At 38.9% G+C, this 24,557-nt stretch overlaps 1 protein-coding gene across 21 annotated transcripts in view; it reads left to right on the top strand.

The window, feature by feature from the left end:
• The window catches only part of PTPRM (protein tyrosine phosphatase receptor type M), a 477,900-nt gene that overhangs the window by 381,976 nt on the left and 71,367 nt on the right, over nt 1–24,557 (top strand). For 11 of the 21 annotated variants that reach the window (XM_080579374.1, XM_080579371.1, XM_080579367.1 and 8 more), the window contains 3 exons: nt 198–224; nt 4,368–4,379; nt 5,138–5,325. In XM_080579374.1, the coding sequence (XP_080435500.1) occupies nt 198–224; nt 4,368–4,379; nt 5,138–5,325 (227 nt within the window). The remainder of the gene's footprint in view (nt 1–197; nt 225–4,367; nt 4,380–5,137; nt 5,326–24,557) is intronic. The other 10 variants (XM_080579372.1, XM_080579383.1, XM_080579370.1 and 7 more) reach the window with 2 other exon arrangements.

Genomic DNA, 24,557 nt, shown 5'->3' with positions numbered 1-24,557 from the left:
TCTATGGAGACTTTTTCATAACAAAAGCATATGTAATTACATTATTATACTCCTTTCCATGGAAATTTAATAAATATTACATGTAACCAGTTGCTTACAGTAGCTTTCTGAAAGAAAACTCAGGAACATTTATCAATCATTTACTGTTCTCTCTCTTTTTACCTTTTCTGCATTGACCTGCTTATGATGTATGACAGATCCATTTGTGCCAACTGCAATTTTAGGTGAGAACATTTCCCTTTATCAAAGTTTATTGCTGAAGTAATTTAGAAAGTCACAGTTCTTGGGATACAGACAATAGTACTCAAAAACCTGTAGTTTTATGCTCAAGGGAGGGATGGTAGGCTTGTCTACACTGAGAGTACTAAAGACAGTTATCAGGCTTGATTTCTACTGTCATAGTGCAAGTCAGGGGAGAAAAAAGAGAAATAATTTTAACAAGTGGATTTGCGAGGAAATGTTTATGCATGTATTTGGAGTGACACAAAAGAATTTGATTATCGCAGCAATTGAAATACTTTCCCTCATTTTTTTTCCATTTTTTCTCAGAACTGAAGATGTAACTTCTTAAAAATAACATTTTGTTTCCTAATTAGGCTATTCATGATATAGAAAATCAGACAAAATACAGTTTTGGCCATCCCACCAGCTCATTTCTTCTCACAATGCCACAGTTTCTGACATGATTGTCAAAGAGAAGTTTCAGAGGAGAAATGGTATTTTGAACAGCTAAATGATAACATGACACAGTAACACAGTTTATTATGCATTAGGTGTCACAGGAATGAAATGAAATGGTAGAACTATAGGTTAAAAACATACAGTTAAAGTATACAGCATTTCCACTGGGAATTTAGAAAAACCTGCTGTTGCCCAATATCAGAAAGAAAGGGGTTTCTGCACAGTAATAAAACTGTAAACGTGAAGCACTATTGCATTTTCAGTGCTTAAGTAATTGACCACATTGTGTCTTGTATTTATTTACGCTTCCCATACTAACTTTAAACAAATTAGGGAGACATTTTAAAGTAATAAAGCAAAATACAGCAATGTGCTGTAGCAAGAACTCAAACTCCAGTGTTAAACCTCTCTATTTACTCCTTTTACTATGATTGATGTTTTTACAACAAGTATTTTTCCCTCTTCTCCTCTTTCTTCAAATTATTGAAAAAATATAAAACTAACAACTAACTCTAAACTAATTATTTTCTCTAAACCACAAGTTAAACAGGCTTAAGTAAAAGTAGAGTGAAGCATATAAGAGGTAAAAGTTTAGGAAGATGATTTTTGAAAACTTGTTGTAAAAGAAGATTGAGCAAAGTGCATTTCAGTGTTTTAACTTTGAGAAGGAACCTGTGCATTTTTATACATTATGTAAATCTGGGAGAAGGTAATGGTAGTGACTGTAACAATGTAATAATCTGCATGCAAATGAAATTTGCAGTGCCTTTTAACTGCCTGAGACGTTAGATATTTTTGTGTGCTTTAGCATTCATTCAACGCTTCATCCAGTAGCTGTTCTGACCTTGTGGGTGGGCAGGGTAAAAAGTACTATTATCAGGAGAAAAACTTCGAGATTTCTTATCTGGATTATTACGTTTTAGTTAATATTTTCTCTGATTTTTTTGTTGGTTTTTTTTTTTTTGGTTTGGTTTGGTTTTGGTTTTCAATCCTTTGTCCTGTAGTAATGATGGTAAAAATATTTGTTAGCTTTTTTCCACAAGAAATAATCTCTAAGCAAGCAGTTCAGATAGCAAACACACACTGAAAAATACATATATATGTTTTTACTTATCCTAAATTTGTAAAATCTCGATTTAGCTTGATATATATTTTATGGTCTAATGCAGCAGCCTGCACTCAGAAAACCTTCCAGTTATTTCACTGTAGAAAATGAATATTTTGGTAACCTTACATGTTAAAAGTTTAGTACCCTTTTATGAGTGATGTCCTATTCAGGCATGGTTTATCTCCCAAAAGGTGTTTATAACTGTTTGTATAGGGATACTATTTTATCTCAGGTAAATCAAATCAGCTATGATTGAGTCAGTTGAGGAATATAGCTATTAACTAAAGTGATGGGTTTCTACTGCAGCTAATACCTGCTGTTGCTGTTTTTTAGGCTGTAGGGTCAAGCATGTAGTTAGAATTAAATAAACTTTTCAATGTGACCTCCTTGGAAGGGTACAGGTCTGATGAATGGCTGAATTCAGTTTTCAAAGCCAGAAACTGCTAGGAAGTCCACAACACACTTGCCATTTCCAAATTTCTGTATAGCAAGATCTTTGTATTATTCATGCGTATTATAAACTTCACCAATTAAAAAAATAAACTGAAATGTTAATAATTAAAGGTAAACTCCATAACTGGTGCAGAGGGCGACAATCTTACTTCTCAGTTTCAGATATCAGGAAAATCTCATACGCTTGAGGAAAAACTTCCATGCTTATCCTAATAACCTAAGTGAAAGTTTGAGAGCTCAATAAAAGCTTTACATAATAACCATTAAATTTATAGTTGGTGTAGGTCATAAGTGTAGGTCACGTTTGTCAAGTGCCAGTCATATGTATTTCTGAAAATGGAGAAATAAGAGTGCCATCTCAGAGAACATACTGGGTTGAGTTTGCCTTCAATGCCATAAGTTCATACAACTGGTAAATAAATATAAGTTGTATTAAAAGTTGTTCAAGTGTTGTACAACTGTATGGGAATCAGTAAGTGGAAAGTAGACAAACTGCAATTGTAGGTGTAGTTAAGATGGAGACTCTTCCAATTCCATACGAGCACTGCAATCTGGAAGAGCTCACCCTTTGAAACAGAGTGAAAATGCTGAAAAGTTCATGCTACAGTGCTCAAAAACAAACCAAAAAACTATGGCTTCATAATGTACCATAAAAAAAAAAAAAACTAAAAAATTGCTCCCAAAGAAAGCAAACAGAATTAATGCAGCTGTAAGAGATAAAGAAGTCAAGAGAGGAAAATTAGTCTAAACAAAGGAGCTCATGGGAAAGAAATTCATAAGGATTAAACTGCTGCTTTCATAGGACAAGACCCTACTGTCTGGTAACTTTGTCTTAATCATAGTTACTAAAAGTTTGTGTTAGAGCTTCTCTAGTTTGAGGGGACAAAAAAAAAAAAAAAAGAGAAAAAAGGCAAACTAACTTTCTAACCTGCTTCTAAAATAGAAATAAGCCACTCAAAAATCATGATCAGCTTATCAACTTCCTACACTCTTTCTGTCTTTTGTGTCTTAGCCACCTTGTAGTTTTCAGGTGCCATTTCAACAGCAACATACTGTACCTACACTTGTATACCACGTTCCATGCCATGCATCCCAAGGTGCTTTGCAGTACAATTTTATCACACATTAGACAAAATTTGGCAAATTTTATGACTAAATGATGAATCTGTTTTCCTCTGGATTGGATCAGGTTAGCAAACAAGCAGGAAAAGTAGTGAAATACACATACTCATACCCATAAATTGTTCTCTATTATTTTTGGTTTAGATTTAAATGCACAGTTCATACTGACTGTATGCTTACTGAGGACCAGATTTCATATATCTTGGTATAAGTATCAATTGACAGACCCTGAAATCATTCTTGAAATATGAGCTTTGTGGCTTTAACATCTATTTCCAGTTGTATAACTAAGACCAGAATCTCACCTTGAATGAGATGTGGTAGTATTTTTGGTATGCATAAGAGAATCTGGGATCTTTTCATACAGAAAATATGAGGAACTTTCTGTTATAATTTATTTAACTTTTGAATGTGAAAATATTTTTAGTGCTTCCTTTTCATATGTTATTTTTTACATTTTTTTAAAATAAATATATTATTTTTGTAAACCCCTTGTTTTGGTTAGTATGCTGCCATTGAGGAGTAGTTTGGCAAAGTCGAAGCACTACATTTACGATTTCATTTAAAAATCAAAAACTCTTTGAGATACGCAAAACTATTATTTGGGTAAAAAGTTTGATGATAATTTGACCTCAGAATTTGGGTTGTTTTTTTTCTCTTGTCAAGTCTGAACTAATCTTAAGAACTCCATCTAAATAGGAAGAAATTGATACTGCTTCCTTAGGTAGCGTGCACTTTCACATCTGTCCATTTATTGCTAAGTATAAGTTTTGATCTCAGTTACATCTGTGTGAATTGACTCACAGTAAGATACCTTGGTATCAGTACAGTTGATATGTACAGTGAAACGGAGATCAAAATCTGATTCATTTAGGAAATCACACTGTAAAGACTAAATTACAAACATAAAATTACCTGTAACTATTAATGTAGTACTGTTGCTTATGCCCTGTTTCCTTTTTCTCCTCCTCTTTTTTTCTCCTGATATGTATCTTCTTAAAAGTGCCAATCAATGGTAAGTTGCCCACTTGCCCCACGGAAGAGATGTGGAGGGTTGGGAGAGTACGTGTCTCATAAAAATTTTAACCAACCCACTGGGTTCTCTTGTTTGTTGGCCTGCATGTCAGTTGGCATATAACATTTCATGCCTAATGTGATGGCTCATGATATACCGTGGTCCTAAAGCATGTTCAGCAGCCAGTCAAGACATTTTCCCTGATACGATGATCCTTTGCATTTGTCCTCTTGTAGTTTGTCTCCAAATGTTGTATCAGATCTACATTTCCATTGCAGTCCTAGCTTGATGAAACCATAAGCCATTTTGTGTATCTTTTTATTTTGCTCACTCCAAACATTTGCTCTAAATTTGCAGTTTAAAATATTGCAGTTAACTAATCTAAGACTACAAGTCCTCTTCTGTTCTGTAGGACTTGTTGAAGTTTCAGAATGAAACTTCTTCGCAGCTTAGAACCAAATGCCTAATCTAAAACTCATTTATGATCAGCTAGCATTATTTAAAGCAATATTATAGTTCGGACTGCTCTGCAATGCTTCCATTGTAGAATCATGGAATTTGCCTCATTCCAATCAGTCTTGCAATTTCCCTGTGTAAACTGCTCCATGGATTTACTGTTCTTCTGGCATATAGCCTTCACAGACAGAAGCAATGTTGATGGTGTCAGATTTCTGCCATTCCTCTAGAAATCTGTGTAATTTGTATTTTTGTTAATAAGTGAAAATGAGCCAGTACATTATGAGATACTCTTTTCCTAGATGAAACCCATACGATGGTCAGTGACACAAGCAGCCTGGTTCAATCCCATACCTACAAGAAGCGAGATCCTGTGGATGTTCCTTACCAGACCGGACAGCTTCATCCAGCCATCCGTGTAGCTGACTTGCTACAGCACATCACCCAAATGAAGTGTGCAGAAGGCTATGGATTTAAAGAGGAGTATGAAGTAAGTGTCAGGTCTAATGATCTGATTATTATGTCTTCTGCACTGTCGGCTTTATCTGTCTGGTACCTGTACCACTGAACAGGTGAGAAATAATTACTCAACCCAGAACAGGAGAACAGGAGAAATAATTACTCAATCCAGTAAGCCAGCTGCCGTGTGAGGGAAGATATTGAATGGAAAGAATCACGTCTACAGTGAGCAAAGTTTCTGGTAGAAACAAGGCAGGGTGAGGAGTGAGAAGTAAAACCTTTCTTGGAAATCTCTGCCTAATTCTAATTGCCTAAAGGTGTATATTGAAAAAACAGGCCCACTAGTTTTCTCCTGAAACTTGCCATATTTTTTCTTCTGCTACTCTCTAATCACAGTTGCTCTGTGATAGTTTGGATATCAAGTTCTACAAGCAGTATTTCTCACAGTATGTGAGAATGTACATGATATAATGTACATGATGTATATGGTGAATGGTATTCATCATGGTGAGGAAGTACGTAAATATTCAGAGAATATTCACAGTGCTATAAAGTGTATTCTGTGCTTCTGTGCTTCCTGAACCTTTTCTCACTGTCTGGAGAACCCAGAATCTCTAATCCTCATTATTTTTCATACGAACTTATGGCTTCTCTTTGTGTAGGTTTTGTTTGTTTGTTTTGTTTTGTGTTTTTTTTATTATTATTATTTTTTATTCAGCTCCTGTTTCTTCATTTCATGCTACAGTGACCTGTTCCTCCCTGTTACCATCTGTGTTTTAAATGTCATGAACACTACATCCTGGCAAAGACTGTAGGAATACAACATCATTGCACTGCAGATCCTGTCTTACTTGTGAGATGAGTCAGTTTGTATAGGAAAAAGGCAAAACACAAGCAGACATTGCTGTCCTGCCCAAAATTATGGGTAATAGACCTGCCTTCAAAAGTTTAGTGATGTTGAAGAGTCTCAAGAGCATACCACTCCACATCCAAATCACATAGCAGATTGGGTAGATAATGACAGGACACAGTCTTAAACTCAAAGAGGACAGGTTTAGATTAGACATTAGGAAGAAATTCTTCACTCAGAGGCTGGTGAGGCACTGGCACAGGCTGCCCAGAGAAGTTGTGGATGCCCCATCCCTGGAGGTGTTCAAGGCCAGGTTGGATGGGGCCTTGGCCTGCCTGATCTAGTGGGTGGCATCCCTGCCCATGGCAGGGGGGTTGGAACCAGGTGATCTTTAAGGTCCCTTCCAACCCAAACCATTCTGTGCTTCTGTGATCTCAGCCTGGGTTCCTTGTCTAATGTGAGTGTGGTTTTGAGACCCTTTGAAATCTGCCAGGTCTTAATTTTAATTGCTAGAACATAAAAATGAATGTCATTATTCCACTTTTCTCTGTCTTTTAGCTCAGAGCTTAGGGGTTTTATTCATGTAAATGGTTTTCATATACATGAATAGGATAGAATGGTTATAGTGAGTAGTGTTTCTCCTAAGGTTACGGTTCAGTAGATTTGAACCCAAATAACAAGTAGCAGAAAAATATTACTTCACAGAGGAAAAATATGTAAGATTGATCCACAGGGTTGGACTACATATCATGAAAATTGTCATAGGAATGTGTGAGAATTTGTGAAACAGTTTTTCATTGCTCAGGTACGAAGTTGCACTCCATAAGAACTTGTAGAGTCTGATCTGTAGGCATATTTGAAGCTGTCACCTCAAAACATTCTGATAACTTTTAATACTTTATATGGATTGTGATCTAAGATGATATCGTCAGTCTAAAAAATAATGATAACTGTTCCCTGTGCTGTGGTCCAGGAAAGGAATAGTGACCACCAGCAGCCCACCTCCATGTTCAAGTAGTGTTCATTTGTCTATGGAGGGACTTGTCCAAATTGCACTGCATCTCCAGTACACAGTCCTAAATTTTCTTTCCTTGGAAACTAGGATGTGAGAAATCAGAGGAACAGGTGTAAATGGCTCTTGCTGTGATGTGACAATGGCATAGCCAGCGAGAAGCAGAGTGATACAGATGTGATTTTAACTCTGTCTTCTCAAAGGAGAAGTCAGGAAAAAAGATCCCTTCTCATTCTTTCATCTGATAGAAAGAGAAGGGAGTAGGACAACCAGTAGAAGTCATTTAAATTACTTCCACCCTGCAAGGGAAGCAACATTTTCTGTTTTGGGCATGCACAGATATGCACTGCCCTAGAGACTCAAGATAGCATGCTGAAGTTTTGAAGGCAGTTTTGAAGGCATCATTACTAATACATTGCTGAGTTTTTACAAGTGTGCATATTGCTTCCTCTTTGCAAGAAAAGTTTTTTTGGTGGTTTGTTGTGCATTGTCATGCCAACTTCATGTTATAAAAACTGCTTAAATATGTAATCGTTTAAATTGATGTTTGTAGTATTATACTTTCAAAGCCCATGCTTCAGGCCCTTTCCAAAGTCACTTATGACAATTTTTTTCCTCTCGAATGTAGAAAACAATTAATTCCCAGAAGGAGCTAATCACTTGTCAACTTTCATTTGTGCTGCTGACTTAAACAAGTTTGTTCCTTTGAGTTTTTTATGACACTGTTATTTAAAAATGGTAGAATTGAAAATTCTTGTCTTTGGAAAAGATTTGCTCATCAGCCAAAGCCTTTTATATCAGCATTAAGCCTAGAGGAAAGCTACAATTAATTTCTTTAAAAAAGAAGACTAAAATGGAATTTATAATGCAACCAATGACATGGCTTTTTAAAATAGCGGATCAAATGATGCTACAGAGAAACAGTTTCCAGGAAAATCACTTAATTTTGAGCTTATCAAGCTGAGGAATGTCATCCCATTACAGACAGTAGGTATAGTCATGACTAATGACAGTAGCTGCAATACATTAGGGTGCAGTGTGTTAGTAGAGGAAGGGGGACTTAAAATATTGCAGCTGCATCTGAAAAAGTCTGCTTTGTATAGGGAAATCATTTATAATGAGTGAGCCATAACAAGCTGAATATTTGAGGGTTTTATCCACTAGACTACTGCAATATTGCTTTTATTCTTCCATATGCAGTGGAAAACTGCCCAGATGTTCTAGCACTGCTGAGTTTGAGAATCTCTTTGTTTTTGCTGCTGTCAGACTGATACTGTCCTCTTTACAAGGTTGAACTAGTCAACAGAAGAACTTTTTCCTTACAAATTATCAGAAGGATAACTGTCCAGGTGAAAAGGAAGAAACAGTTTGGCAGGGGATTTGTTTTGAATGAAGTCTCATAGATGATTTTTGCTCTAACAAGACAGCAGGATTATATAGTCTCAGCAGGGAAAGGGTTTGAATCAGGAAAAATTCATACAGGATTCATTCTGAAAATAAAACTGTTGAACTGATCAGAAAGTGAAGTAGCACACTACCCACTAGCAGCACTTCAGAAGAATGAAAGGATACGGTGAACTCAGTGTCATGCATAGTTATAAGTGCTTTAAAATAAAACTTCATAATTAGGACCACAGTTCACAATAATTAGGGCAAAAGTTCACTGTCTAAGCACATCTATGTAGTTTTAAGTCCTGTTAGCTTCATACGTGAGTTTTTGGAGTAACATAACAGACAAAGGAAAAAGGTTGAAAATTCATCTTTAGGCGATGGCAGGCTGGTACTTAATCAGTCTCTGCTCAACTCTGCAATATGATTGCCCACTTGAGATGCAGAGTACCCTTAGGTCCCAGTGTACAGAGAGGCTCGAGAGAACACAGCACTTGGCAGAATGGTGCCCTTTTGTTCTCCTTCTGGAAGGAGCTGAGATACTTTGGCTCTCAGCACTGAAAAGGTTGTGCTTGAATATTAGTAGCGAAGCATCCCACAGCCCGGTCCTGCTCCTGCTGTGGCATGTGTGGAGATTCCTGTTCCCTATAGCAGGATCAGGCCCTGAACCGAGGCCTCAGCAGCACATCGGTGACAAGTACACCACCCATTTTCCCATGTGTTTCTCAGGTGTGGAAATAGCATGGGCGCTTTTGCTGTCAGCTGTGGACTCAAATGCAGGCCTTCATTTTTGGCCTGGTGGAGTGTGAATGATTGAAAGGGATTGCACAGAAACCCTTAAACTCTGGGAAATTTCCACACAGCTCATCTACAGTAGATCTTTAAAATCCTTTCTAACCCCTGCCAGACCCTTTAGAAAGGAAAGGTTTTGGCTTAGCTCCAGCAATGTTAGATTGACAGAGTAACATTGTCCTGATTTCAACGCCTCCCCCCACTAATTGTGCATTATTTTAGCTGCTCGCCACTTCTAGAGCATGAAAGCTTTTACTCATCATGGAGTAAACACTTTCCTTATCTCCTTTATGCGTTACAGAAACAAAACAAATAGGAAAGGAGGATGAAAGTGGTCTCTACAGTTGATTGCTTTTTTTGTCCTTACACCTGCTGCCTGTTTAGACTTTGTAGTTTCACAGGGCTTTACACTGTATCATTCAGAAAGACAGGTATCTGTCAAAAGGCCTTAAATACATTGCTGCAAGAAGTGAATTCAACTCCTTCCTAAGCAGTTGGAGTAGGCTACGGGAGGCCAGCAGAGCTTAGCACAGCTAGGGTAGAAACAGAGACATTCATTCAAACTTATTGTTTTAAATAAGATTTATTTTAAAACCTATTTTTGAATCTTTCAATCATCAAAAAAAAAAAAAATTGTGCCTATTCAGTGTAAATTGGTTCTTTGCAAAATTAAGCTCTGTTGACATAAGACAGTCTCAAATCGATTTCGGAGTGTCCACACAAGAGCTTGGACTGGTTTAGCTGAATTGATTTAAAAACACACCTTTAATTAAACCAGTGCAACTTTGTGTAGATAAAGCCTTGCAAAATCAATTCCACATTATGTTCCATGACAGGGACTTCTGAGCTTCCATTATGTCAAAAACAGAGGTTCCTTTGAAAAGCCAGGATTTGCAAAGGGTATCCTTCTCAGATCAGCCTCACTTACTGTCACTAACAGCACTGTGTCGATAACAGAGTTTAAAAAAGGCTCCTCCGTGTAGCTTTAACCTTAAAGCCTTTACCCCCACTGTCTCTCTCCTTCCTTCTCTTCCCTTCCTGTCACACGTTTCCTTTCTCAAAGTTTTGTGGCAGTTCAGCTGTTTCAGTGAAGAAACAATTTTATACTGGTATCATTAAACCCATACTGTTCTGAATTTGGTGGAGTTATACGCTGTCAAAATACACTGTACTGATCATGCCCCTTTTATGCTGCATGGTCTCCATTCCAAGGGGTTGCATCAATGTAACTATATTAATCTCTAAATCACTGCAGTTAGACAGACGGATACCTATGTGGATACAGGCTCAGAGGGCCTATCAAGGTCAGGAACATGAAATATATAATCTAATGTATGTAAAACAATTCATTTTCTTTTAGCACTTCTTAACACCTATTATAGATCGGTAGCAGTATTTTAAAACAGGTTACCTGGTAATGGTCACTGTTCAGTTATACCTTGGGGGATTGTGGTCAAAGGTGATCACAAAAAATGGATAATTGAAGAGGATTTGGAGGTGAGTGTTGAGAATAATGGACGGTGTGAAAGAAATCCTGTCTTCATAGCAACATATTCATTGAAATGGAACTTCAAAAGATGCACAGGTAGATGTGCTGACTGTCAATAAAAACAAAGAGTTTTTCACTCAGTGTGCTGCTGGTCAGTGAAATATCTGGAATAGTAAAAAAACAGCCTTAAAAACAGGAAACAAAACAAGAAAAAAAATCTCTAAAAACAGCATAAATCTTGGGGTTTGGGAGCAGAAAATATTGCAGGCAAGTTTTTCATGAAGGAAGTTTACCCCATAGTTACCCACTTAAGATTTTGCTTTCTCTAGACCACTGTTAGATAAATGTCTGACATAAGACAGAAACCTGATAGTTTCCTTTTTTTTTCTGTCATGCAAACGCACAACAGACTTGAATCCTGTCACCCCAACCCATTGCTCTGCTGCTTTTCTTTCTTTCTTCTTGTTTCCAGCTGGAAGACAAATGCCATGCCACATGAAACTTATAAGTCCTTTGCTCTGGGGTCCCTGTTCAGAAATCTTGGGAATAGTAGGAGAAATAAGTGTTTTGCTGATGTTAGGTTGGTATCACTACTGGGAGAACCCAGTTGGTGCTGTTTGTTCCATGTTCATTCATTGCGCCTGCAACTGGCCTGTCTCTCCTCCAACCTGTACATTTTTATCATGCCTTTTCCCTGATTTTATCTGATATTTTGCAGCACCAGCTGAGGCGGTCAATACCAAAATCAGTGCAGGTTATTTTCTATCCCGCAAGACACAAAGTACAAAGAATGCAAAAAGGCTCTGGAACATTGGGTGGGAATGGGGGCATTAGTACACAGTACAAATACAGGAAGGACATCATCTGTGTCCTTCAGAAATGGGAGAAAGGTAACTGTTAGTTTCTCTTTCCTTTGTCTTTCTGTTTTTGTAATAATGAGAAAAGTCATCAGAAACTGGAAACCTGATAGAAATCAAAACATAAGTAAAATAGTGGGAATTTGTTCTGTGAAAATGGTGCGGAAAATTGTTGGATATACTCATCTGTAGTGATAATTACTATTATTTTTTGTGAAATCTCATCTGTTTAGATGGGGCTGAGAACAATCACCTGAATGCCCCGTGACATCTTTAATACCAGGAAGCTGCAGTGGTCTGATTATAGGCGATATAAGTAATCTCTCCCATGCACAATGAAGGATAACCATGGCTTATGGTGATACAAAGGTTTTTATGTAAGATAGCTATTCTTTTATCAAAGGACTGTGTTCAGAACACCCTAGTTTTTTTCAGGTTGTCACAGAATCATCAGCAGCCTTCTATGAATCTCAGATAACTTGTTCCTGTATGGGTTCCAGGCTCGTGGACCTTGGAAGCCTTGGCACTAAAGAGATCATATATAGGGATGTCAAAAGCAATAGTAAAACCAAGCAGGCACCATGTCCATAAAACATGTTTTGGTTTGGAAATACTAAGGTACTTCAGATCAATACCAAACTGTTGAAATAATGTCATCCCAAACCAGAAGCAACATTTGCTAATAAATAACTCGCATAGTTAGTGACTCAGCTTCCCAGTGCATGCAATAGTCCTTTAATTCTTTAATAAATGTCACAGCAGACAAGGTAGCTTCAGTTGTTTATCTGCAGGAATCAACTGATAACAATTTTAGCCAGATGGCAGTTGATAAGAGTTTGTTTGTTTGTTTCAGTTCAGAGACACTTTCATTTTGCTAAATATGTCAGTTTCTAAGCCAGTTTTATGTGATTCTGAATCTATCCTTAGTAGCTGTGAATTTCTGCTTTTTAACAGATTTTGAATGTATGAAAAGTGCCCTCACAGTACTTAGTGTCATTCACATGGCACTGCCTTCCTGCCGTGTGCTGCAGCATGGCTCACTGCACAGTGATCAAGGTGTCTCAGGAGTTTCTAAATCTCTCTTTTCTCCCACTCTTCCTAAATGCCTTCTCCTACAGTTTAAATAGATGTGCACTTATATGCGGAAGCAGCTTTCTGGTTTGTTTTTGTTTAAGCAGGCTTAATTAGAATTTATTCTTACCACAGATTATAGATTTAGGCAGGTCGTGGCTTCATTACAAAGGCTTTGGGGTTTCATCTGTTTGAATAATAAAATTGCAGAGGAGTATATACTAGAATGCTTCCATATCCTTAGGATTACTTTCAGTGCCGTGTAGGCGGCTGTTTGCTCATGCTGTGACATGGCTGGTTTTTGGTACTGATTACTCTGTGAGTTACTTGGGTGTGGACCTCTGGTTTTCCTCTCCTTAGTAGCCCGAACACTGAACTGTACTATATGATCTTAGGCAGCCAAGATGCCTAACAAGAACACGGATGCCTAATTCATCCCAGTGTTTTTCTCTGTGTGGTTCTACCAGAGTCTTGTATGTAAAGTTTAGGATGTGTCCTAAGAAAAGTCTATGAGCTTTTAAGTACATCTTTCATAACGATTGCATCCCTTTAGGCAATGACAGTTAAAACAAGGCACTAGTAACTGAACGCAACTTGTTTTTATGTAGGAGCTCTGGCAGCTATTTTAATAGCAGTCTCTGCCCCTGCTGAGTCTAGTGGTCCTGTTGCATGTGGTGGTAATCACATTATGAATGAATACAAACACTATCGATAAAAAACAGGCTGTAACCTGTCAATGTCATGGTCCTGAAGATGTCCTGGGACTCTTGTCCATGTTTGGGTGTTTAGCAGACATTCCTTTCATATGTCAGCATAACTGGCCTCGACATCAAAAAGTGATTCAAAGCGTGATAAACACCGCTGATGCTATTCCTGATCTATAATGGGTGAGTCTACTTAAGTATTTAAAATGCAACCATTTTACTTGTTGCATGCAGTTTTGTGGATGTTCCTCATGTCCTTTATTATCACACAGCAATAAACTTTAAATCTAGGTTAGAAAGATTTTTTATTGTTTTTGTTTGCTTTTTAGTAGTTTTTTCCCCATCTTCAGTCCAGTTGCCACAGCAGTCTTTCAAAATTTACTTTACTTTTGCACCCCTTTTTCCTGACCTTTGACTCCCTCATTAGGATCCTATATTCTCTGCAGGCATTGCAAGATATTGCTCAATTTCTTCTGGAAAGATTTGTAGGCATGTGTAATGCCAAATTGGAGCAATAAAAGAAATAGCTTCCAAGTTTTGCTGACTGTTGTCAACTTGGCAGCAAGCAGAACTTTTGAAATCCAGTATCCACATCTGATAACTCCAAGTAATTAACACAGGGGTTGTGCCTTTTTTTTTTTTTAATGGAAAGAATCAACATTTTCCGTTGTGCTGTTTTCCTCATGTGTTTTGGATGTATGCAGATGCATATGTTTATTCTTTAATAACCCCAACACTCGCACATCACTATTTTAGCATGTGAAATCTGTCACATCATTATTCTCCAGCCTGCCTCGTCTTCTTCCCCTTTGGCAGCCACAGGTTGAGAAACTGTCCAGCTATACTAAGCAGACTTCTCAGAATATATTTTACTCTGGTTGTCTGTTAGGCAAGTCATTTTTGCTGCATGATCTTGATACTATGCTTTTGCTAGTATCAAATCTATGCTGTGTACCTTTTCAAATTAGGGTTCAGTTTCAGATTTAGCCAATCTATGCACCATTATGGGTTATTGAACACCACGGTAGGAAACTAAATGAGGGCACTGAACTTAATTTCACTCACAAGATGAGATTCCAGAGGGAAATCTGCAAGAGCAGCTCTAACACTCACAGCTCTAAGGTGATAGGTTAAACTTTCTAAATGCTTGTGACAAGTAGGATTCGAAAGAAAGAAAAGTTTATGAAACTATATGCTGTATATTGGCACCAGGCTGTCTTATTAATTATTCAGATAAGACATAGAATATTTGATCAGAATCTGTAATCCCTTCCTCAGTTAACATATTATTTACTTTTGAAAACTGCTGATGTACCATACTTTTCCCCACTGCACCTGCAAAAATGAATTGGTCCAATTTATGTGCACAGAATAATATATTGTGCTTTAATGTTCAAGATATTATTCATTATTTCCTACTCATATAAGCCTCCTTACCTCCTTCATATTTTATTAGTGCCCTTTAAAAAGACATAAAAAATGAGTCATGTAGCTATTCCATTTTAAATTATGCAAATGATGTTAAATGCAATTATAATCTATTCTTTATTAATTATAAATACACCCTATGTGTTTTCCATGGCTTGTATTTATTTGCTACAAATAATTACGCATTTTAGTCCATTGCTGGTTTCATGACCAGATCATTAGTATTGGCTGTTTGTAGTGAGAATAACACTTTTCAAATCAAGTTAGCATAATTTAGCTATTAGGAGTTTTAATTTAGCATCAGCTTATCCACAACATACCTAAAATATGCATAATTTTCTACAAGGCATTTGTTTTAAGTAAGTTGAAATAGCCATTATGAATTTTTCAAGAAATGAAAAATTGTATTCTTCTGTAGCCTATGGCTTGGTGTATCTTTTAAAGAAGTTTACTAACTAGAACAGAAGACTTTTTCTTATACTTTTGCTATAGTGCTTTAGCAATTGTTCTGTTAATGGAAGAGATGATCCTGCACTTCTCAGCAGGAATGATTTCTTTGTTACAACATACTTGATAGGCCCAGAAAATTCTGTAGGATTCATTAAGTACACTGAAATTGTGGCAGGCTGTAGGTGGGCATGGCACAGTGGGTTAGCAAGCCTCCTTTTTCCCCTCAGGTTTCTTGCCATCATCTCTGTCCAGCTCTTGCATGTCTCCTGAGAGGCTGAGAGGACCTGGCACGCCAGGCAGCCATGAGAAAGATGAGGTCAGGCAGAGAGAAAGATGAGGAAGGCTACTATGGAATAAAACTGGCCCCTGGGCCAAAGGTGGTGGGGAAACTGGAGCGTCTGTGGAAATAAGGCAGCTCAGGAGGAGGGCAGAAGGAAAAACAGGCTGGCTTTCGGGACTTGCTTAATACTGTCAGTGAGAGAACTCAGTATTTCTGAAATTATATGATGGTAGCATCTACCATGGAGAATTGTTGGAGTTAGTGGGTTTGCAGCTTGGTTCAGGACTGATGGAAATTCCTAATATTGACACTTCTTCACAAGACAGAAGCAGCAGGTTTAGACTTACAGCATGGTTGCAGTCCAAGGCAAGGGAGGACCGTAAGCATGAGCTTAGGTTCATTTAGTTTCAAACAGATGCAAAGGGCTGTTTAAAAGTTGCCTTTAGTATACATTCCTTCCTTCCTTCCTTATATTCCTTCCTTATATTTTACCATTCACTTAAATGGAAGCAACACCAGTGATGTCTTTTGTTTCCACAGGCATTGGGCACATAATCGCTTGGACACGTTCATGCAATAGTGACAAAGCTTGAATATCTGTCCACCAAGACAGTGCATTTTCTTCCCCTTAAGATCTTAAAAAGATTCACGATTGACAGCACTGTGCTTTGGTCTATGGAAAAGATATACAGTGTGTGTTTATGTAGGGTTACAGTGCATCTACCAGCTGAGGTCAGATATTATCCATCTAGCTTCCTAGTGCTTGCCTGTGCAATAATAACTGCTTTTCGCATGTAACAGAAAAGAAGCTCTTTTATCTATGAAGGAGATATCTGAGTCTCCACAAGACGAGCTATCTCCACTCTTACACCACGTGCCAAAGGGAGGCGAAGGAGTAAGGACCTTCCTTGATGCACAGGGTGGAACTGTTCAGAGGCAGGCACAGCCATGGATGTCTTTGCTAACAGAGGTAGCCTGCAGTGAAAGGGTTATAAAGTGTCCTCTTTTTAGTGAAATTATAGATTTTTTGTCTTTATCTTACCTAAACGCAGACTCAGGGTTTCCTTTCTGAATGCCTCCTAGTGCTTGCTCTGGGCTGGTAGAAGCTCAGTAAAGTGTTGGCTCCTGGAGTAAGCACAAAGTTTAAGCGTGTGATTAGTCTGGGCGACAGCAACAGGAATATTTTGCCTTTGATGCTTAAATACTTGGCTGTTATCACAGAGCTTAGAGTTTTGACATGAGAAAATATTACCATTCTGATCGTTTACAGTAAATAGCTACACATGAGCGATCTTTGTGGTTTTGCTTACCAAGAATGGTGACGAAGCAACAAAATTCCGGTATAGCACAGCAAATGTTGAAAAAGTAGGGTCAGATCCTGTATCTCCTGGTCAGGAAAGAATATTAAAAGCAGCCATCTCCAACCCCTTATGAATAATTAGGAAAGAAACAAGGCGACATAAATGGATGGGGAAGAGCTTGTAGCGCAAAGCTCTTTTTAGATTTGCGGATCTTCCAGGATCCTCTGAATCTAGGTAGCACTGTTAAGTTGAGACATATGCTTTGTAATCTTGAGAAAGACTGCACACAACTGTTACTCAGTCTATTGTGGTACCAGTGTTGGACTACCAAGTGCTGTCTGCCATTTTTTACTGCTAGAAGGGTTTAGTGTGGTGTCTGCATGAAAAGTATTTCAGCACATTATCCCCTGCATTAGGCTGTGATATCAGCTGAGATTTTGTTCACATAGCCTTGGTTTTTACCTGTGCCTGTGTCTGTTTGTCATTGGTGTCTCTGGTCAGTTGGGACAAATGACTACAGAAAAACTAAGTATTTCTGGTTTGTAGTTTTTCTCATTCACCCCCCATTCATACTTCAACTCCAGCTTTTATGCTCCGTGTAACACCGCCAGTACGCAGCTTTGTACGGCTGGCATAATAAACCAGGTAAGGAGTCTGTGAGTAAGGAAATCCTTAAAGTGGCACAGAGCCACTTTATCAGCTCCAATACCAAGTCTCTACCTTGTTTCCAGGATAGTGAAATATCACTCATTCCTGGCTGCTCTAATACCCCCTCTGGATATTCTGAGTTGTGCCAGAGATCAGTGTTACTTCTGCAATGCCAACAACTATTATTCATTATTTCTTATAATACAGGAAATCAGGAGCACCCAACAACGCTATTAAGCAGCAGGTTTGAAGTGAACAAAAGGAAATATTTTTCACACAGCACATAATTACATCGTGGAGCTCATTGCCTCAAGATGCTGTGAAGCCAGAATTATAAATGGGTTCAAAAATGGGCTAGACAAATTCATTATTAAACACAATGGCTGTGTGCAGTCTCTGGCTGAGGAAGAGATTGCTCAGGAAAGCCATTGATTGCTAGAAGCTAAGAGGGTATGGTGGAGAAAGACTGACTCTCTATTTGCTCTATTCTTCATACTTTTTTGTAAACATCTGCTACTATTCACAGAAAAAATAATGGCATGTGTGGACCTGTAGTTTGACCTAGTGTGGCTGTTAACACACATAAAGAAGAAGACATAGACACAGAAGAATGCTTCTGTATAAACAAAGCAAACAATATGTTGTGAAATTGTTATTTATTTATTTTTTAACATACCGGTAGTCAATTTTATATCCCTAACATCACTATAATTTAGAAAGAACATAACGACTTCTCTAAGCTAGCTTGCATGCCCTGTGTTTTTTAGTTCTTCACTTCAGCAGCTGTTCTGACCCACTGTCTTGCTATTGGACTGTGAAATGTAGGATGATGGCACTGTAAAGGAAAAGAGGGGGAGAAAAAGAAATTCAGTTGTAAAATGGTTTTTATTTAAAATGCATGTAGCTGCTATGCTAAAGCATAATCCTTGAGCCTTTATTCTGAGTAGTGCTTTATTTCACAAAGAACTTTGTTTACATTAATTAGGCCCTTTCAGCAAAGTGGTGTTACTTACAGTGCACAGAGGTAGGGGAATTAAACTCCTAGTCTAGGCAATAAACCACTTCTTGCCTTTTGGAGAACAAATGGGGGACACTTACATGATTTTTGAAATTTAACAGACTGAGCTTCCAAACCACACAAAAGCATTTGCTTTCATTTTGCACTGGGACAAACATTTCAAATTTAAGCAAATTTGGTATCTTGCTGCTTTCCTAGTCGTTTCATACACATTTCAGTTTTACCACTGAGTTTTTCATTGTCTCTTCTTTTACAACATCACCAGCTTGAATTTTACGTTTTGATGGTTACATTGTGAATCAAGTCTATAGAACCGACAGTAGGTAGAACATACAAAAAGGTTTGAATCAAGGAAAAGTCATATAAATTGCTCATGCTTTTTATATGTTTAATTGTAGATCTTGTTAAAGATTGACATATTTCCCCCCTATTTGTCAGTTCTGTGCACAGCATTTGTGTTTATTTTGCTGATATTTACTATGCACATGTATCTGTGCCACACAAAGAAAGCTAAGAAAGGCCATGTTATCTGCAGCATTTTGGGCTGCTATAAGGTTTAACTGTTTTGTGGATTACTTTTTGTTTTCTGTGACTGGGGCTATTTATTTGGATTTTTTTTTTTGAGACTTTTTTCAAAACTGTCATTCTGCCATAAGTCGGTCTTTTGAGTTGCTGAGGTAGAAGGACAGCCTGGTTGGGGAGAAAATGTTTTTCCTGTTGATATACCTAGGAGTATGTGTTTGTTGAGCTCAACCATGTGGGATTGCCTTAAAAATCTTGTAAGGGGTCTGGTTGTATCATGATAAAATAGCCATGTTCCAGGGGCCAAGAAATGACTGAAAAAAGTAAACTTTTGTCTAGCGGCACACAGACACAGAGATCCACTTGTGCTTGCTCAGTGTTTACCCTCCTTCCCCAGAAGTGTTTCCTCCAATACTAGGAACCTTCCCCACAGATAAAACTTTACCTTCCACAACATCCCCTCCTATTTGTGGGAACTCCGCTGCTCACCTGCTGACTGCCGTAAGAGGGTAAGGTGAGCACATCTGTTGTCCCATAGCTATTGCAGGAATATTTGAAAGCACTGAGACAGTTACAGTGATCATTACACAATTACGAAGTATGCCACAATTTTTGTTTTTCCACACTTGGTCCAGCCCAGCCCTGCCCTGCTTCTCTCACCCATGCTCTGCCATTGCCACCTCTTTCTCCTGAGCACAGTGGGCAGGACAGCATGGGGAGGGACGTCCTCCCTAACACTGGGAACAGTGAGGAACACGAAGATGACTACGTCTGCTTTACTCCAGTCATCCAGCAGCACTCTTCTCTTTCCCCCAGAATGGCAGAGCTGGTGGGGGGGCCAGGGTGTGGAAACTGATGTGCGAAGGAATTTTACTAGGGCAGGAAATTCTGCATGTCTGGGATTGAGGGAGAATAAGGTCATCTGTTGATGTGTCCTATTTTCCCAGTTTTGCAGAATAGCAAGTCCCAGAGTCCCTGGAAGCCTGACTGACTAATCTAGAAGTTTAACAGTAACATAATTTTTATGGTGTCACAAAAGGTTTGAATCGTGCTACCCACATGACTGCTTTAGAGTGGGGGAGCCACGTGTTGGAGTGCTCAAGGCAAGTAGTACAAGTACTTAAAAATAAGCAAAAAAGATAGCTTTCCTCTGTTATTTCCTTGGAAAAAAAGGGGGGAAAATACTATAGAAAGTATTGTTTTCAGTGCCACTAATAGACACCATATCTTGAAAAGCTGGAAATGCATGTGCATAAAGCAATGAAGTACTCAGTTTGGCCCTACATAAACCACACAGTTCATCTGCAAAAATTTAGGTATCTTCTAAAGGAAAACAGGAAAGTTACCTCACTTTGTGCCAAAACTCATTTCATTTGGTGTCAGATCAAGTATTGATATTTTAACTGATATGGCACGTTCAGATACCAGCTATCATCACTACGATAACGTTGCTAAGAATGATAATTTCCATGCCCAATATGAAAAAGGCAAATCATGTTTATTCTGGGTGTTGTCTCACATATGCTTTTAAACATATCCTTATGGAACTAAGCCTCAGCTTACAGAGGTTGACTTGAGGCTAGGTAAGGAGCCAGAATGTGACATAGGACCACCACGTTGACAGATTTGCACTAAATCCAGGCAGCTTGCAGTTGCAGTTTCCCCTGGAACCTTAAATGTTGTTAGCAGCAGGATAACGTAAGTGTGGCAGAAAAAAAGTTTCAAGTTCACTGAGCCTGAATCAGTTTTCATGTTTTTAATATCTTACTAGCTTTTCCTATCTTCACTATTTTTACCATCCTTGTGTCCCAGGAGCCTATTTTGTTTTCAAAGACAAATCCATTATTGTAACTTATGTTAGGTAATTCTAGGACATTTCTAGGTTTGGTGCAATTTGGGCTGAAACCTGATTTTGAAGAATATCTTGTCCATTGTCCAGCAAATCATTAGTATTGGGAAGGTGTCCTAATCACCAAGCTGTCGGGTAAAATTGTACTACCACAAACTGTGTTCAAATAACTTTCATATCCAGCATTAAAAGAAATTGAGAAATGCAATTCCAGAAGTGTCAACTTCAGAGAGTCCTCAGAAGCAACAGATCCTCCCTTACTGCCTAAAGTTTGATTCTGCTGGCCCTAACAGGGACTTTTTTTCAAGACACACGTCATAGTCACAGAATGGTTGAAGTGGGAAGGGACCTCTGGAGGTCAACTGGTTCAAACCCCCTGCTCAAGCAGGGTCACCCGGAGCAGGTTGCCAAGGACTGTGTCAAAGTGGCTTCTGAAGTTCTCCAAGGACAGAGACTTCACAGCCTCATTGGGCAGCCTGTGGCAATGCTCGGTCACCCACACAGCACAGAAGTGCTTCCTTATCTTCTTCCTCCTGTGCTCCAGTTTGTGCCCATTGCCTCTTGTCACTGGGTATCACTGAAAAGAGTATGGCTCCATCCTTTTGCACCCTTCCATCAGGTATTTATATACATTAAGATCCCCCCCCAAGCCTTCTCTTCTCCGGGCGGAACTGTCCCAGCTCTCTCAGCCTTTCCTCGTAGGGGAGGTGCTCCAGGCCCTTCATCACCTTAATGGCCCTTTGCTGGTCTCTCTCCAGAGTGTCCACATCTCTTTTGTACTGGGCAGCCCAGAACTGGGACCAGCACTCCAGGTGTGGTCTCGCCAGTGATGAGCAGAGGGGAAGGATCACCGTGCTCCACCTGCTGGCAATGCTTTGCCTAATGGATCCCAGGATGCCATTAGCCTTCTTTGTGGCAAGGGCACGTTGCTGGATCATGTTCAGCTTCGTGTCTGTCAGGTCTTTTTCTGGCAAGCTGCTTTCCAGCTGGGTGACCCCAGCATGTCCTGGTGCATGGGACTGTTCCTCCCCAGGTGCAGAACCTTGCGCTTCCCCTTGCTGAACTTCATGAGGTTCCTGCCAGCCCATTTCTCCAGCCTGTCCAGGTCCCTCTGGATGGCTGCACAACCCACTGGTGTATCAGCCACTCCTACCAGTTTTGTGCCGTCTGCAAACTTGGTGAGAGTGCACTCTGACCCATCACCTGTATCATTAATGAAGGTGCTGAACAGGTTTGGACCCAGTATTGAACTACCCTAGCGCTCCAGTTGTACACTCCCTAGTATATGTCCTCGCTCATGCTCCAGCTGGCAAGTCTAGTCCCTCCTGAGCTGAAGTCTCTGAACCCCATAGCAGTAAGTCTTCCCCTGTTGTCTAAGTGTTTAAATTGTTGGGACTTACACCAAGGGTCAGGACTAGAACACTTCAGTGCCAAGTCACTCTTGTCAGTCTAGTTCAATCCTGGTAGTTTTCTCTGGTTCTCCTAGCAGAATTTGGCTTATGGAGTCTAACAATACTTTTATTAATAAGAAATCTGGATAAATAAGGACTTTATTGGACAACTAGTAATTGGCTTAATGAGAGACAGATGCCTGGAATCTTTGTATTGTCTTATAAGGGAAATATTTATATAGAGACTCAAATTTTAAAAAGTTTTGTTTTATGGAGGGATGCAGAGAATAAAGGCATCTGCTGCTATTCAACAGAGCTTTTATAATGTTGGCTTGCCTCAATTAATCTAGCTTGAGCGCAGTATTCTAATGAAAGAAAATGTAGAATAAAAATGTAGAGCTGCAATGTATATAAATCTTGAAATGTCCACGAAGAGCTGATAAATTGCTGTATTTTGCTCAGTTTATGCAAAAGAGAAAATGAAGAAGCAGATTGCAAGAAACAAAATTATACATCAAGCCATTAAACCTCAATCTTCATTACTGAAGAATTGTTTTGATACTCAGCAAGATCAGGGACTGAACAAAACACTAGCTAGGTGACATGTTTGCAAGGGTCCTGCACATCAGGAAGAATTCCACATAATAATGCCATAGGTGTGATCTAAGTTCAGAACTATGATTATTCCTTTTCTGTTCTTAGAGCTGTGAATGTAAACAGTATCTTGCACTATTTTTCTCTATGACTAACCCTTTATTTGTTTGTTGAGTTTCTTACTGGTTTTCGCAATCCATCTGCATTATTGCATGGACTTCATAACTTTTCAGTTTGCTTCCTTACTCCATACTGGCTTTTATATGTTTTTGGTGAGTACCATGTTTGGTTTGTTATTTTTCTAAAACTGTGCTATTACTTGCACATAGTGTGAAACACCATGAGAGATATACATCCTTGTTGCACATCTGTCCTGTAAGTAACTAACGACACTCAAACTGACATCTCCAGCATTATTGTTGGCTATTGATCTCTTTCTGTTAGTTAGTCCAATACTTACTTCACTGGCAGAGGATATCGAACGATTGTATGCTGTGTGAGTGATAAGGAAGGAGAAGGAAGAAGAGAAATTTGCACTGGGACTTTTGGAGATCTCCATTGTATTGCACATGGTCAATACATCTTTTAAATCTTCTAAATCAACTAAAAGCTCTTTAAAATTTTCTTTCTCAGGCATCAGGAATATTCCATGGAAATCCAGGTGACTGTCAGTAAGCTTTTGTGCATACATGCTGAAGTGAAACTGTAGTTTGCGTATTGTATGTTTTTACTGATCCAGTGGCAAAATACTGGCACCACATATGTGATGTTAGATTAATGAGGCAGAAGTGGCAGTTTTTAGGAACAACAACCCCTTTTCCCCTCCTTCATTGTTAACCCTGAGAACTTCCACTTCCCTTTATCCATTAGCTGAGTCTGGGTCATTTCAGTAGACTGGGATCCTGTGTATTAGATACGTGAAAGAACTGTCTGGTTTTTAAGCCTGGTTGATAAATTTTTTCAGAGATACCTCTCTTGGAATTAGAGATGTGCTGTATATACATTTCAAATATCAAAATAGGAAATTTGAGGTTGGCAAGCTGCTGCTACTCATTAGTGCATCTAACCAGGCACTCTTCCTTCTAACAAGTAGTCTTGGGGCTGTATTGAAATGCTGCTGTCTGTCAGCATGCAGTAAGCATGCTAAAAATGATTAGGTTAAAAACTGACAGCAACACTTGTCATCATTGTCAATCCCTTTACTACCATGACTATTTTTATGCTGTTTATATGCTTTTAAATACTCTGCATTGTACTTGCAGTATAGTTCCTCAGAGCGATGTGGAATTTGCTAGGACCACCAGCATATTTTTTCAAAGTTCTTCCCCCCTCACTCCTTTCCAGTAAGTATGGAGCTGTCCAAATGGAAGATGACTGGCAGGAAGCAGTCACAGAGTGGCAACCTGCGGAGGGATGTTTGGGAAAAAAGAGGCATAGCTTTAAAGCCAGAGCCAGGAGTTTCAACTAATGAAGGAACAGGAGCTCCCACCACTGTGGAAACCCTCAGTGGCTCTGCTGTGATCTATTGCTGCACTCCCCTGAGCAGAACAGCATAGCAAGCAATAGGCACAGGGGCTGGATGCCAGCCAGGCAAAGTGGGAAATAGACACATAGCTTT

The sequence above is a fragment of the Anser brachyrhynchus genome (assembly GCF_964034855.1).
Source record: "Anser brachyrhynchus genome assembly, chromosome: 2".
In the NCBI taxonomy this organism is placed as follows: Eukaryota; Metazoa; Chordata; class Aves; order Anseriformes; family Anatidae; genus Anser; species Anser brachyrhynchus.
The sequence above is the reverse complement of the archived record's forward strand: the minus strand, read 5'-3'. Positions and strand labels throughout refer to the sequence as shown.